Raw genomic sequence first — 15,016 nt, forward strand, 5'->3', positions numbered from 1 at the left:
CCAATATGACTCCTCTTTGAAACTGGAAAGAGGTAGAAATGTGATGGGTTTTATGCTTTTGAAAAAGGGGGAGGGGCAGGTGGAGCAAAATAAGAAGGTCAGGGATAGGATCGAGGGTTAGGGAGATTAAATGGCAAAGATGTTATGAAACGCAAGGCAAGTGGAGTGGTAATGATAATCTTAAAGACTAGGGCAGGATTTTTACCTTATCGGGTGGACACGGTGGGTGTGCCGATTGACGCCCGCAATCGGGTCCCGTTCGCGATTTCACGCTGGCCGACCAATTAACGGCCAGCCGACGTGAAAGGCGCGCTGAGAGCCTCAGCGCTGCCGGGGTGGGAGCGGGTGGTGCGCGAGCTGGGGGTGCGCTCAGTGAAAGCTCCCTGAAGGCACTGAGCTGCCTCAGGGAGCCGAAGATTTTGAACTGTAAAAATAAAGATATTAAAAATAATGAAAACACGTCCCCCGCTTGTGTGACTCTGTCACATGAGCAGGGACATGTTAAAAATTAGCTTCAAAATTTCCTTTTTTTTTCAATCACTGTCCCTTAGGAATGTTGGGGAGGGGAGGGGAAGATGTGTTTGGTGGAGGCATCGTGCTGGTGTTGGTGAAAATGGCGGAGGATGATCCTTTGCGTACGGAGGCTGGCAGGGTGGAAAGTGAGGACCAGGGCAACCTGACCATGGTCCTGGGAGGGAGGGGAAGGGGTGAGGACAGAAGTGCGGAAGATGGGTCAGACATGGTTGGGGGCCCTGTCAGCCACAGTGGTGGGGAGATCCTTGGCTAAGGAAAAGGGAAGATATGTCAGAAACGCTGTTGTGGGAGGTAGCATCATCAAAACAGAGAGAGAGAAAGTGACACCATCTTTATTTTTATGAAATTAGAAAGGTTGGAATATTAAAACAGCCCATTGGTCATTCAAGTAAATTTTTCTAAAATGAAGATAACAAAAACACTTTAAGGCCAGTTTCCTCTCTGCAGAGTGGGTAATTGTGAAATAGTAATCTTTTCTTCTCCGCCGATGCTGCCAGACCTGCTGAGTTTTTCCAGGTAATTCTGTTTTTGTTTTAGTTATTTATAATATTGCTGCACTGAGGGTAGTGAGCAACCTCTTCCAGCCAACCTCAAACCAGGTCACTTTGAAACATTGTACTGGCTACTCCATCACAGAGAGCAGAACTGAAACACGTAGGCGTCAAACTGCAGAAATACAATGTAAGAATCATATTTAATTTATGTCTTATGCCAGAATTTGCACACCCTCCTGTAATTTTACATTTGTGACATTAAAGTATCTATTGTGCAGCTGGAATGTCACACACCCATTTATTCTGCATTGTGATTGGTTCATTCACCCTCCCCAAAGCAACACCAGTCATTTTAAACCGATTGACACGCTTACCATCTACGTACAGAGGAATAATTCGGAGATTTATGGGCTCTCAGCAGATGGCCATGGGACTTGGTTCAGGTGCAGCCAAATATGCAGAGACCCTAAAGAGCAACTTGAAACTACAGAGTTGTGTAGAATTCACCCCGGGCTCATAGTCGTCTCATCTGTAAATGGTTCTGATTCAGGTGGAGAGAGAAATCAAAGGGTTAAAATCTGACATGAATTATTTTCATAATGTTCCTGCTCAAAACCTATAATTAACATGAAGTTTCAATGCTTAGAAACTTAAGCATCCAGAACCTGTCAAGTATGAGCCTGAGACAGAAAGACAGAGCATGAAACAAGCACTGACTCTTAGATTTGTCCTGTCAGTTTATATATTTTTTTCGAATGTGAAACCTATTGTAATTTAACCTTCCATTTTCCTTTACTGTTTAAAAAAAAAACAGGAATGGATTATCATCAGAGAAGCCAGGGGCTGTTACTGATGATGCGAATATCTACCAAAAGTATATCGCCAGGTATGCAAATTTTATATTCTATAAAAAATGTTTTCTTTTGAAGGAAACACATCCAGGCTTTTATTGTTCTGTGTTGGCTGCATTTCAAAGTCATTTAGTAATTTGCAAAACATACCACTTGGCATATTTTGAATGGAGGCTTACATGGAATGGAAGACTAGTTGATGCAGAATGTTCGAACACTGTCCCTTTAAGAGCTGCTTTAGCAGGTACTGGACTGGTAGGTCTCCGCCTGGACACAATGTTAGGAGTCCCACTCGGAGGGATGCTGTTGCCCAGTCAAGGCTAGTCCACAGCACAAAATTGTCCTCAAACCCTCTTAATCTTGAGCCAGTGATGTTGTAAAGGTTGTGAGTCAGAAATGCAGATACCACAGGTGTACCAGGTGTGTTGTACGTTTCTCAGGCTGGGGTACGGGGAGCTCAGAGCTCCGTCTGCCTCAACCAGGAAGAAAATAAACAATTCTAACAATTGTTCACACACCAAGCATTTGAATAAGACTTCTGTTATCAATAGTGTTTGTATGCCAACTACGTACACAGACTGGTCATCTCCACGACACGCTCATTCCAATAAGGAACACAGCTCGAATCATTTCCAAGTGGAAGCCACAAAGGTCTAAATTTGAACAAAATCAAGATTGTTGAGCAAAGTCTCTTGAGCTTCACAAGTAGCGGATCATTTAATCTCCTGGACAATAGGGTGTAAAGGGCAATGCTACCTCCTGACTCCCCAAAGCCTGTCCACCATCTACAAGGCACAAGTCAGGAGTACAATGAAAAACCCTCCACTTGCCTGGATGAGTGCAGCTCCAACAACACTCAAGAAGCTCGACACCACCCAGGACAAAGCAGCCGCTTGATTGGCATCCCATCCACAAACATCCACTCCCTCCACCACCGCCGGATCAAAATCCTGGAACTCCCTCCCTAACAGCACTGTGGGTGTACCTACACCACATGGACTGCAGCGGCTCAAGAAGGCAGCTCACCACCACCTTCTCAAGGGCAATTAGGGATGGGCAATAAATGCTGGTCTAGCCAGTGACACCCACATCCCATGAATAAGTTAAAAAAAAACTCAACTCAGCTACCCATCAAACACTTCTCCTTATTTTTGGTTCTTTATTGTCCTAAGTCAAAATTACTTCTACGGAGCGTAACCTGGCAATTCTCCCATTTCCCCTGCTCCAAAGACCAGGGGGAAAAGGGGGGAGAGCCTCCAATGTACCAGCACACTCCCTTGTTTACATTGCCCTGGGATTATTTGGGGTTTCCCTGAGGGGCACAGCAAGGGCAGGGGTTGGTCTTGGGCCAGGTTCATCGCTCGTAGGCAAATGGTTTTCTCCAGCTACATTTTTATGAGAATCCCCTCACTGGGTGACCAGGTCCAGGGGCATCCGAGTGTCATGTCCTTATCGATGTCCTTCTCCTTGCTCCCCTCCTCCCCGCCAGGCCCCATCCACACCCTCATTGACTGGAGGATCTGGGACAGGCCAAAGACAGGCAGATAAGTTCATATTTTAATATTTTTCCACTTCAGAGGCAAGCGGGAGAGATTGACCGCTGCTGTTCAGCAGAGTGCAGGCCACACTGACGGGAGTCCAGTCCCACAGGCCCTATTTCCTCCTCGCCTCTGCCAGCACCAGGCCCCCAGGGGAGGGCATGGCTTGAATCGAGCCCCCTGCACGTTTTGCAGGTGAATCATTTTCACACACGGCCTAAGGTGAACACGCTCATGCAGGAAAGCCAACTTGGCTCCAGGTGAAACTTCCCTCATGCCCAAGAGTCAGGCAGATATTTGTTGGATTGATTCCAAGTCAATAAAATAGAATCCACAAGAATCTCAGGCTGAACTCAGGAAACCTACGATATTTGAATCCATTCCCTTTCCTGCCTAGTTCACACCTGCTCTGATGGGATCATCAGATGAGTAAACTCATTGCTCTATCGGTTATGAGCAAGACTCAAAAACTACTGGCCATCCTCGAACTTGCAAGGACTGGATGGGCTGAATGGCCTCATTCCATGCTGTAATGACTATGACTAGTGTTTGGGTCCATCCTGGACAGCCTAGTGCTAATATTTGGTGGTGTGAGAAAAGGTTGAGCAGGTTACACAAGAACATAAGAAATAGGAGCAGGAGTAGACCATTCGGCCCCTCGAGCCTGCTCCGCCATTCAATAAGATCATGGCTGATCTGCTTGTGTTTGGAATTCCACATTCCCATCTACCCCCGATAACCTTTGATTCCCTTGCCTAACAAGAATCTATCTACCTCTGCCTTAAAAATATTCAGTAACCCCGCCTCTACCACCTTCTGAGGCGGAGAGTCCCAAAGTCGCACAACCCTTTCTCCTCATCTCTGTCCTAAATTTAATGTTAAAACCGTGCCCCCTAGTTCTGGACTCACCTACAAGAGGAAACATCCTTTTGACATCCACCTTGTCAAGGCCGTTCAGGATCTTATATACTTCAATCCAATCAATCCACCTCTTCTAAACTCCAGTGGAAACAAGCCCAGGCTGTCTAAACTTTCCTCATAAGACAACCGACTCATTCCAGGTATCAATCTAGTAAACCTCCCCTGAACCACCTCCAACGCATTTACATCCTTCCTTAAATAAGGAGACCAAAACTGCACACAGTATTCGAGGTGCAGTCTCACCAATGCCCGGTATAACTAAAGCATAACATCCTCACTTTTACTTTAATTATTGAAACATATCAGATCCTGAGGGGATTCGACAGAGTGGATGCTGAGAGGATGTTTCCCCTTGTGGGAAATCTAGAACTGGGGGGGCACAGTTTAAAAATGAGGGGTCTCCCACTTAAGACTGAGATAAGGAGAAATGTTTTCTCTCAGAGGGTCATTAGCCTGTGGAATCCTCTTGCTCAGACTGGGGCTGGGTCATTGATTATATTCAAGGCCAAATTAAATGTTTGATAGACAAGGGACTCAAGGGTAATGGGGGAGCAGACTGGAAAGTGGAGTTGAGGCCACAATCAGATCAGCCATGATTTTACTGGATGGCAGAACAAGCTCGATGGGCCGAATGGCCTACTCCTGCTCCTAATTCTTGAGTGAAGAGAGGGGTGCCATGTTCATCCTGGGCCCGTGCTGGCCTTCCACTTTTAGATCAAAGTACCAGCCATTGGGAAAGTCTTGGAATTACAACTAAGGGGTTGTAATAATTGAGTCAGGACTAGCGTTAGTATTGTGATGGGAGCCAATGCTTTTGATGCCACCATGGCTCCTTGTGGTGATTTTCCATTGACATTACTGTCAGAGCTGGACTTGTACAGTTACTGTTGTTAGGGTAAGATGCCATTGTCAAGGTCAGGATGTCAATATTGATCTTGCTGCTGGGAACCATGACACTTCAACACAACCTGATTCCAGAAGAATGCAAAAAAGATGCAAGTTGCAGCTGGATGGAGTAGAGTAATGCAACTGCAAAATAACACAGGGAGAGCAGAGCTATTACAGCAGTGAGCTCATCCCTACCTTTACTGTATGCAGGGACAGCAAGTGATTGGGAAAGCATATGGAATGTTGGTGTTTATCTCAAGGGGAGTGGAATATAAACATAGGGAAGGTTTACTGCAGCTGTACAGACCATTGGTGAGACCACTTCTGGAATACCGTGTACAGTTTGTTCTCCTTCTTTGAAAAAGGACACAATCGCATTAGAGGTGATTCAGAGAAGGTTCACTCGACTCATTCCTGGGATGAGGGGCTTATCTTATGAAGAAAGGTTAAACAGGTTGGGTCTATGCCCATTGGAGTTTAGACAAATGAGAGGTGGTTTTATTGAAATATATAAGATCCTGAGGGGACGTGACAGGGTGGATACCAGGAGGATGTTTCCTCTTCTTGGGGAGACTAGAACTAGGGGACACAGTTTAAGGCGGAGATGGGGAGAAAATGTTTCTCTCAGAGGATCATTAGTCTGTGGAATTCTCTTCCCCAGAAAGCAGTGGGGGCTGGGTCATTGAATTTATTCAAAACAGAGTTAGACAGATTTTTGACAAACAAGGCAGCCAAGGGTTAGACAGGAAAGTGGAGCTGAGACCACAAACAGATCAGCCATGGCCCTATTGAATGGTAGAGGAGGCTCAATAGGCTGAATGGCCTATTCCTGCTCCTAAGTCCAATATTCCTATGTTCTTATGTTACAAAGTCACAACAAAGATGAGAACACATACCTACAAAATGCAGGTGTTAAAATATCTTCCACAACTTAGCAAACTCATATATATGGACATAAGGGCCTAGATAGAGTGGATAGGAAGGACCTAGAGCCCTTGGCAAAGTAATTGGCAGAAGGAATTAGAAGGGAGCTGAGGAGAATTTATTTCACCCAGAGGGTGGTGGGAGTCTGGAACTCACTGCCTGAAAGGGTGGTAGAGGCAGAAACCCTCGTCGCCTTTCAAACACGCTTGGGTTTGCGATTTGAGGTGCTCTAACCTACAAGACTAAGGACGAAGAACTAGAGCGTGGGATTAGGCCTGGATGGTTCTTCATCAGCTGACACAGGAGATGGGGCAGGCTCTACAGCCCCGGGAGCCTGCGCTCCGGCATTCAATAAGATCGTGGCAGATCTCCTTTCTCAACCCCATTTCCCGCCCTATTCCCAGATCCCTTGAATCCCTCAGTGTCCGAACAGGAGTCGAGACTAGTTTTGTAACGCTTTTCTATTGCCACAGAGGAAGAATGGGAAAGGGTTGTTTTTTTTCTCTCTGGACGGCAGCTGTGACTGTGTAACCTGCCGAAACGTCACATTTCCATATCCGATTAGCTGCTTGTACTTATTTCAGGGTGAGGACCTTTAGTGAAAGAAATACATTCTTGATGCAAGTTTAACTAAATATTTGCAGCAAACAGAAACAGTAGCCTGCAAAAAAATCCAGGAGCTGATTCCATTTGTGACAGAGATTTAATTAAGGAATTTTAACGAGGCCTCCGTTGCATCTGCCAAGCCCTCTGTTTTGATATTTGCTCTACATAATGCATAAAATTTGTCTAAACATCTCTGCGCTGATGGTCGTACCAGCACAAGATAAGCTGCGATACTGTTTCAATCTCCTTATTTAAAGCACTCAGACAAAGGAAATGCTGCTGTGTGGATCTGATGCTGTAGGACATCTAGACACCAGCCCTTGAAAAATTGCCCCTAATTTGATGAGGTGTCTAGATTTCAAGAAGGGGTAAAGACCCACCCCCACCGCCACCCATATCTTATGACTTCGTATTTTGACCGATAGACGCTTATCTCCATCTTTATTCAAATGATTTTACGCACCCTCTGAACTGGAGGTTTTTTTTTTAATAGACATCAAAATGCCGGTATTATAGTCATTTGAGATCTGTAGCAATCACTGTGTCATTACATCATTAATATTTAATTGTCAGCGAATATAATCAGCCAATTAGACTGATGCGGTGGAGATGAAACTGTCCAGAGGCCAATGCCATCATAAAATGAGGACTGCATTTCACGTGTGGATTTTTTTTTTTAGTCTTTAAAATGGTTTAATGTGCCCAAAATGCTGGAGCTTTGGTATTCAATTAGCTAAATGAACTCTGCAGTGTGATCACTAAAAAGCAACCACGGGATAATCTCCGTTTTAAAAAAAAAATCTCTTAGTTAGCTTTTTCCTGTGGATTTTACTGCTTTGGCAGATGGTGCTTTTGGCAGCAACAATCCAAATGTTTATTTGTATGTTTTTCATTATAATTGAGGGGGTTTCGACAGTCATCATTGTCAATATATAATGAGTCTAAGAGTGCACTGAGAGTGCATTTCCACTCTTGGCTATCGCATAACATTCTGGCATGAGATTGCAAGGAAAGCTTTAATTTGATGGCAAAAATATCTAGTGTGGGGGATAAACAAGCATATGCTTTGCTAAAGTCAGTTTAAAATATTCATTACATCAAGGTTAGAGGGCCCGGCATTGGTAATGAATGCCACAGTAGCTATGAGCAACTTTTATTGTAACTTTAAACATTCCAGTTTAAATTGAACTTTTTGCAGTTACTGGCTGATTAAGTACACTGTCTGCTGGAAGAATCCATTGATGTTTAGGAAAAAAGGGAAAAGTTCGGAACACCGATTAGCAATCTGAGTTTAAGGATGCAGTATCGGGGATGGCAAAGTATCAGGGTGGGTGGAGCACTGCAGACTCCGAATGTGAGAGTCGCCAAAAGTTGAGTGTCTCTAATGGGTCGGGTTTTTGGACTCGAAGCACCGAGGAGGCAGAAGCGGTGGGGGTGGGGGTGGGGGTGGGAGTGGGTGCACGGAGTGGGGTGGGCGGTGGGGGGTGGGGGCAGACGTTCCGTTGATGAGCGATTTGAAAATCGCCTTCCCGGAGGACACCCCTGGATCTCAACAGCTCCGGGGCACGCTGGAGTTTTCAAAGTGAGGGCTGGGGGGTCTCAGGGAGAGGTGCAGGGTGTCAGGAACCCACTCACCTCCAATTCCCAGCTTGTTAAGCTCCTCGAGGGAGCTTGATAACTGGCTGGGGAGGAGGAGAAGGTAATTTTCAATTTTAAAATCAGCGAACCCAAACAGTCTGGTGTACGTTAGCACACAGGCATCTTTTCAAGGCAGGCAGCAGTGAAAATCCCTTTTATATATAAGGTGAAAAATTTGAGAAGCTGGGGATTCTTGGTACTGGATCAAGCACAGTACCTTTCATTTGGCTACTTTTGTGCATGATGAGGCTGCTGGTCCTCTGAGGAGCTGCCTGCTCTCTTATGCAAGGCAGCAACATGCCCCATCATGGCTGCCGCCTGTTTTTACCAATCACGCTTTGCAGGCAGCTCCCACTTCCTGGTAATGCTTGGTGCCACCAATCTGGTCCCGTCCAATTATGGCATTCACATTTAAATTTGCATTTACATGTAAATTTATATTTACATATTCACAGCCCCGAATTGAAAATCAAGCCCAGGAAATTAGCTTCAGTGGTTCCTTCTATTGCCCAGTTCTTATTTGAAGGTGTTTGACCAGGCTGGCTCAATCAGGCAGCTCCTCTCACTTAAATTAACCTTCTGAGAGGCATTAGTGCTTGAGGAGTGTTGCTGATGCCTTTGAGCTGGTACCAGGGTTTCGCTATCACTCACTAAAGGAAAGTGCTCCCCAACATTTGTTCTGGGATTTCCACATGAGATGGAAGCTTTCAAATCTCCCAGCTTCGGCTCGAGTCCACCAGCCTCTCTTCCGGACCCTGAGACAATGGTAGAGAGGCAGTGACGCTCTGCCGAATTGCACAGAGCAATTCTGAAGGAGAGTCATGTTGGACTCGAAGCATTAACTCGGTTTCCCTCTCCAGCCCTGCTGAGTTTCCCCAGCACTTTCTGTTTCTATTTCAGATTTCCAGCATCCTCAGTATTTTGCTTCTGTTCCAAGGGCGGAATCTTCCTCTCAGCTGAGGAGTAAAAACGTCTTCGTATACACACAGCCTGAACAATAAAATTACAGTTTCCGACTCGCCATTTTAAAAAATCTTTCTCCCTATCTTCAAGAATTAATTCACCTCATTTTAAATTCCCATTTATTGTCCTAGTAAATATCAACTGCAATCTCTAAATGTGGGCGGGTAGGGTGACTCCTATTTAAAGTTGGTGTCGACAGTGGCCCTCTATAATTAAGAGTTATTGTGTCCCTGACACACGGGCGCTCTGATTGCCTGTCACTGAGGGACCGTGAGCAGCAAGATCCACAAACAGTCCCTGAAGTATCTCTCTCACTGGGCTTTGGAAAATGAGCGCCACTGGCAAGGCTGCATTTGCCAAGCGGGTTGGCGCCAAATAAGTCAGATGGAGCGGCGACAGATTTCTTTCACTGAAGTCGATCAGTAAACCAGGTCTGGCTTGGCCGCAGCCCATCTTTCCTAGACTAGCCCACAGATTGTCAAATTCATTTTATTGCGAGTTTCCAAGGTGGGATTCGAACCCACGATCTTCGGAATTGTTAGTCCGGGACCATAACGAGCACAATGGTGTCTCCCATTTCAAGGAGCACTCGAAGACAATCTTTTGTCTCTTTGTGTAGGCGGCATCCTGCCTTTCCTATTCGACTGGCTCCACTAGCGTTACACCTCTCCTTGCAAACATGGAAATGTGTAAAGAGCAAATTACTCTTGAGTGTTGTCCAAAAGTTAAAGTGCAGCAAGTGGAGCTTGACAGAGCAGCATCAACAGATTTACTGATGGGCCACTTCAGTCTGGGTGCACAGGGACCACTACCAATAACAGCTGGCATTGAAGTTATGAAAACTGTCAGCTATATTGTTAAAAATATATATACTCCGTTCTTTAACAAATAGTTTCCCAGATACACCCATAAACATTAATTTCCTGTTTTTACTTATCCCTTCAAACTACAAGTTCCAGATATGACAGTTTAATGGACGATGCAATAATTTTTCCTTGTTTAAGACTTTATTGAGAAAACCAGATCAGTGGTGGAAGGAGGAGGGGGAAGGGCAGGAAGCAAATTGCTTTTTTTTTTGATTTAAAAAAAAAAATGGCAAATGCATCTCAGCCTTGGAAGGATTACCGGTTATGCAAAATAAGCATTGTCAAAAAAAATAAAGCAAAATACAATAACAACATTTAGCAAAAGGATTTAGGATTTAATTATGAAAATAAAGAGTTCTAAGGCAAAATATAATCCACTCTGTATGGATGTTGAAAGCTGAAAGGTGCATTGAAATGTCTGAAAGAAAGTGTTGGTAACTCCTCCTCGCCAATGCCAACTCTGAGGCTCCAGTGGATTGTACATCTTGTTACAACTTGCTGTTTTTATTTCACGTTTTCAAAGGTATCTCTTTAATCCAATGCTGTTGTTGTAAATGAACTAAATAAATGAGCTGGTTTTTGCATATTTGGTGTGCCATCTTATCACAGAGAACCGCTGTGAATAGAGAAAGGGGTTGGAAGCCAATTATTTGGGAAAAAGGAATGTTGGGACCCAGCCAGAGGAGTTACTGAGCCGGTTGGAGGGGAGGCTAGGGAAACAATTTTCACTGCTCGTTTGTGGCGAAATCATAAATCCCTTCTTTGTGTGAACTTGTAGGTCACACACACACACACAGTTCTCCTGACATGTCCAGTGAGCGGTCTCCTGAGCCATCAGTGGGTCAATTATCTAGTCTGATGTCCAGTCCCATTCATTCTTCTTCAGCAGCTCTCTGCCCGAAGACAGGTCCTTTTGTCGTTCTTTTTCATGGGATGTGGGTGTCGCTGGCGAGGGCAGCATGTGTTGCCCATCCCTCATTCCCCCTTGAACTGAGTGGCCTTGCTGGGCCATTTTCAGAGGGCAGGGTTAAAAATCAACCCCATCGCTGTGGGTCTGGAGTCACACATCGGCCAGACCAGGTGAGGGACGGCAGATTTCCTTCCCTAAAGGACATTAGTGAACCAGTTGGGTTTTTACAACCATCGATGATAGTTGTCATGGTCACCATTACTGAGACTAGCTTTCAATCGATTAATTGAATCTATATTCCACCAGTTGGCTTGGTGGGATTTCAATCTGTGTCCCTGGAGTATTTGGCGTACTAGTCCAGTGACGTTCCCACTACGCTACCGTCTCCCCACAGTGCCCCTCCCATTCATTACCTTCCACTATGCACTCTAGTGAAGGCTAGTGAGCCCTCCACCCAAGGAGAAGTCCCATTTCCTGTCAATACATGGAATTCCAGTAGATGGAATTTCTTCCCATTCCTTTCCAGTTTACAGGACTTCTGATCCAAGTATCACAATATTATGTCTTTCATTATTCATAACTCTAGTCATCACACACTAACAGTTATCAACCTATTGGCTCATAAAAGACCCTCTTGGGAAAGTTTTTCTTAAATATTAGAATGTTTTGATTTCATTTAATCAAAAATTAAGCCCCATTTAGAGAAATTTATATTGCAGTTATTTCATTACTTTCCCTTGTCAATGAGGCAAGTATAGCAGTGCATTCAGGATCATAGTCTGCAGTAACTCCATGGACACTGTAAAGCCTGCTGTCCCCATACCTCCTTTCACAGAACTAGAATTTGTTAAAGATAGAGTTGGGGAGTTTGTAAACTAAGCTCACTTGCTATGGGCAATCTAGTATTGTGCTCGCAGTATCAGCACTTTCTGACACAGGTTACAGTTCACTGGGGGAATCTGAGTTGTGGTAACATGCATGTTGTAGTCTGGAGCTGTGGATAGTGATGGTAGAGGCTCCAATGTTCTGTCCATCACATGGCTGACCAGGGATCTCTCCCACTCTTACCACCTGCCATTGGTGTGTGTTGGATGGATTTGCAGGTTGATGATCAGCCTGTTTGGCTGCGTTATGAACACACCTTCCTTGGCCATCAAGTCCTGGAGTGGGACTCAAACTCAGAGTTTCTGGCTCAGAGGTAGGAACACTAGCCACTATGCCACAAGACCTCCATTACCATTGTAAACCAACTTCATTGAGATTGTATCTCTCTAACCCAAAATAAGTAAAATCCTTGTCCCATCTTGTCATTTTTTGCGATAATTGTGCCCGATAATTGAATTAGTTACTTCAAGTTCAAAAGACGTATGTTTCTTTACAAACTAGTCAGAACACTGTGTAGCATGAATGCTAGCTACATGGCATCACTGTAATTACCACCCAGAATGCACTGTATGCATTGGTATTCATTAGGTGCATGTCACATGCTGTATCCCTCAGGACAGTGATATCTGATGGGGAACATTAGAAAGGCGATTGTGTTGGCGAATAAGCTTCTCTAATTGGCTGTCTTTTTAATGGACCCGAGCTCTCCTCTGAGCTAATCCTAGCAGCCGAATCAGACAGGTTGAAGTACAATTACAGCGAAGGTTTGATATGCAGTGTGTAAAATTACGAATAACTATTTTCCATCTGCCACTTATGAATTATGAATTATGAGGACAGTTTTGTGCTACAGACTCGTGTCCATGGGAGGCTGGTTTGGAAAGTGGATAAACTGATTCCACTTTAGAACCATTACTGACATAAAGGAGAGGAAACTCAGCCTGAATTTATACCCAGGTCACTGGGAGGAAGGACAATATTCTAACAAACTGCATCGCTCAGTCTCTTCTGTTTACAACCCAGCTTCTCTCTCTCTCTCACACACACACACACACATACATACACACACACGCGCACACATGTACACACACACAAGCGCACACACACACACGCACACAACCTCTCACACACACACACACTGGTGCACACAATATTTGGCAACCCTACCACAATACCATTCCTCATCAATCCCTACTCCCAGCCCTTTTTTTAAACAGACATGTTCCAAACATCAATGTGATCCTTAAATCAATCCCAGCAGACAGGGAGGATGAATGAATGCTAAATATTAACGTGTTTGGAAGGTAATTTTCATTTTGGGGTCCAAACCTCCTCCCTTGTCATAGTTTTAGGAATTCCATGTATAAACCATGCAAATATTAACACACCCTCTGGATAACCCCTCCTAGTGTTAATAAACCACTCCAAGTATTAATTCCTCCCCCTCCCAGGTACCCATCCAAGTATTAACACATCCTCAGTGACCCCCCCCCCGTCTGAATATAGAAAATACTATTATTACTGAAAATGGTTTATTGCTCTATACCGTAACAGAAATAAAGAGCTGTGCAGATTTAGAAAAGTGCAAATCTGACAACCACAGGGAAGCCCCCTCCTCCCACCCGATCCCTTTGTGGAAACCGCTCGTCCGGGGGTAGGGGGGGGGGATGCCATTACTAAAATCTATGCCTCACTGTGCGAATTGTTCCAACAGTGACATGTGTGGCTTTTGCTGCTCTTTCCTGAGCTTTTACAGGCCGCTAATGAGTTACTAAGAATTGCCAGGATTTCACAGCACCCCCTACCCCCCACCCCCGCCCGGTGGGATATTAAGGAGATGTAAATGGCTCGCTTCACCCACCGGGGTTGGTGGGGGGGAGACACGCCACGGTGTGGGCCATAAAATCCTGGCCAACGTCTCTAATGTTGTGTCCTGTCTGGAATCCTGCGTTGAGTTCCCCCCGATCTCTTTCCGTTGACTATTTAATGTTGCAGTGTTCCCTTTTCTTCACCTTGCTTTGTAACCTTGTCGGGAACACTTGCTGTAACAGTAAAGGTAAACAGAAGACCAATGTCCCCCCACCAACCCCCCCACTCCGCACCCACCCCTAGCTCTTGTTTTCTTTTTGAAACTGTCCCCTCCTGAGCACTTGATGTTTTAAAGTTATTTATATTTTATTGCAGTAATCTACCTGCTGATGGCCTCCACCCCAAATCACCCCATCTACTCAGAGAATGCTGGTTGGTTAATTTTTATTTTTTGAAAATGACCTGAAGTTGTGAAGGTGATGGGTGGAAGGGGATGTTACAGCTGTGGCACTGCTGCTGCTGTAATCATTTTACCTATATTCCTGCTGCTGCTGCTGTGCTATATCAGCTCAAGGACTCACCTTGAGTGTGGCTGTCATTGAACTGATGAAATCCTCCAACAGAGATGAACAAGTAGATTTGTTGGAACGGGGACACTGCAGCTTTCTGAATTAAACTATTAGAATGATGTGTTTCTGTAGCGAGCCCTTATAACTGACACCAACAACACCCTTAATCTCTTACCATCAACTGATAGGCCACCCCCTTGGGTTGCTATGACGTTTTTTTTTTAAGGAGATGAGGAGTCCAAACACACCTTCATCTGGCCCCCACCCCAACTCTCCCTCATTCTTTTAGGGTTGCCAACCCTCCAGGGCTGCCTGAGACTCTCCCCATGTTCAAGATTAAACTCCAGCTCACCACCAGATGTAAGCCCCGTAGGACAAACCCAGGAGTGAACGCTTCCGCTTATTAATTGTAAAAATATTGGAGACAGAAGGAAAAGGGTTGTTTGACTGTCAAGAAGCGGCCAATTAGGTATCGAATGATCTGTTTGATTTCTGATTGGTAGGTTAGTGTGCTGGACCGCCAATGGCAGTACATTGGAGGTGGGGCAGATGGGAGGGTGACTCCTGTGATAACCTCCAGGAGTAGATCCATCCAGGGTTGGCAACCCTAGGCCCAAGGG

The 15,016-nt window shown here is 44.9% G+C and overlaps 1 protein-coding gene across 2 annotated transcripts in view; it reads left to right on the top strand.

Moving 5' to 3' along the window:
• Positions 1-15,016, top strand: part of casz1 (castor zinc finger 1) — a 365,293-nt gene that overhangs the window by 274,284 nt on the left and 75,993 nt on the right. For both annotated transcript variants that reach the window (XM_078557753.1, XM_078557754.1), the window contains exons 8-9: positions 1,843-1,914; positions 14,203-14,259. In XM_078557753.1, the coding sequence (XP_078413879.1) occupies positions 1,843-1,914; positions 14,203-14,259 (129 nt within the window). The remainder of the gene's footprint in view (positions 1-1,842; positions 1,915-14,202; positions 14,260-15,016) is intronic.

This window comes from Cetorhinus maximus, chromosome 15 (genome assembly GCF_964194155.1).
Source record: "Cetorhinus maximus chromosome 15, sCetMax3.hap1.1, whole genome shotgun sequence".
NCBI lineage: Eukaryota > Metazoa > Chordata > Chondrichthyes > Lamniformes > Cetorhinidae > Cetorhinus > Cetorhinus maximus.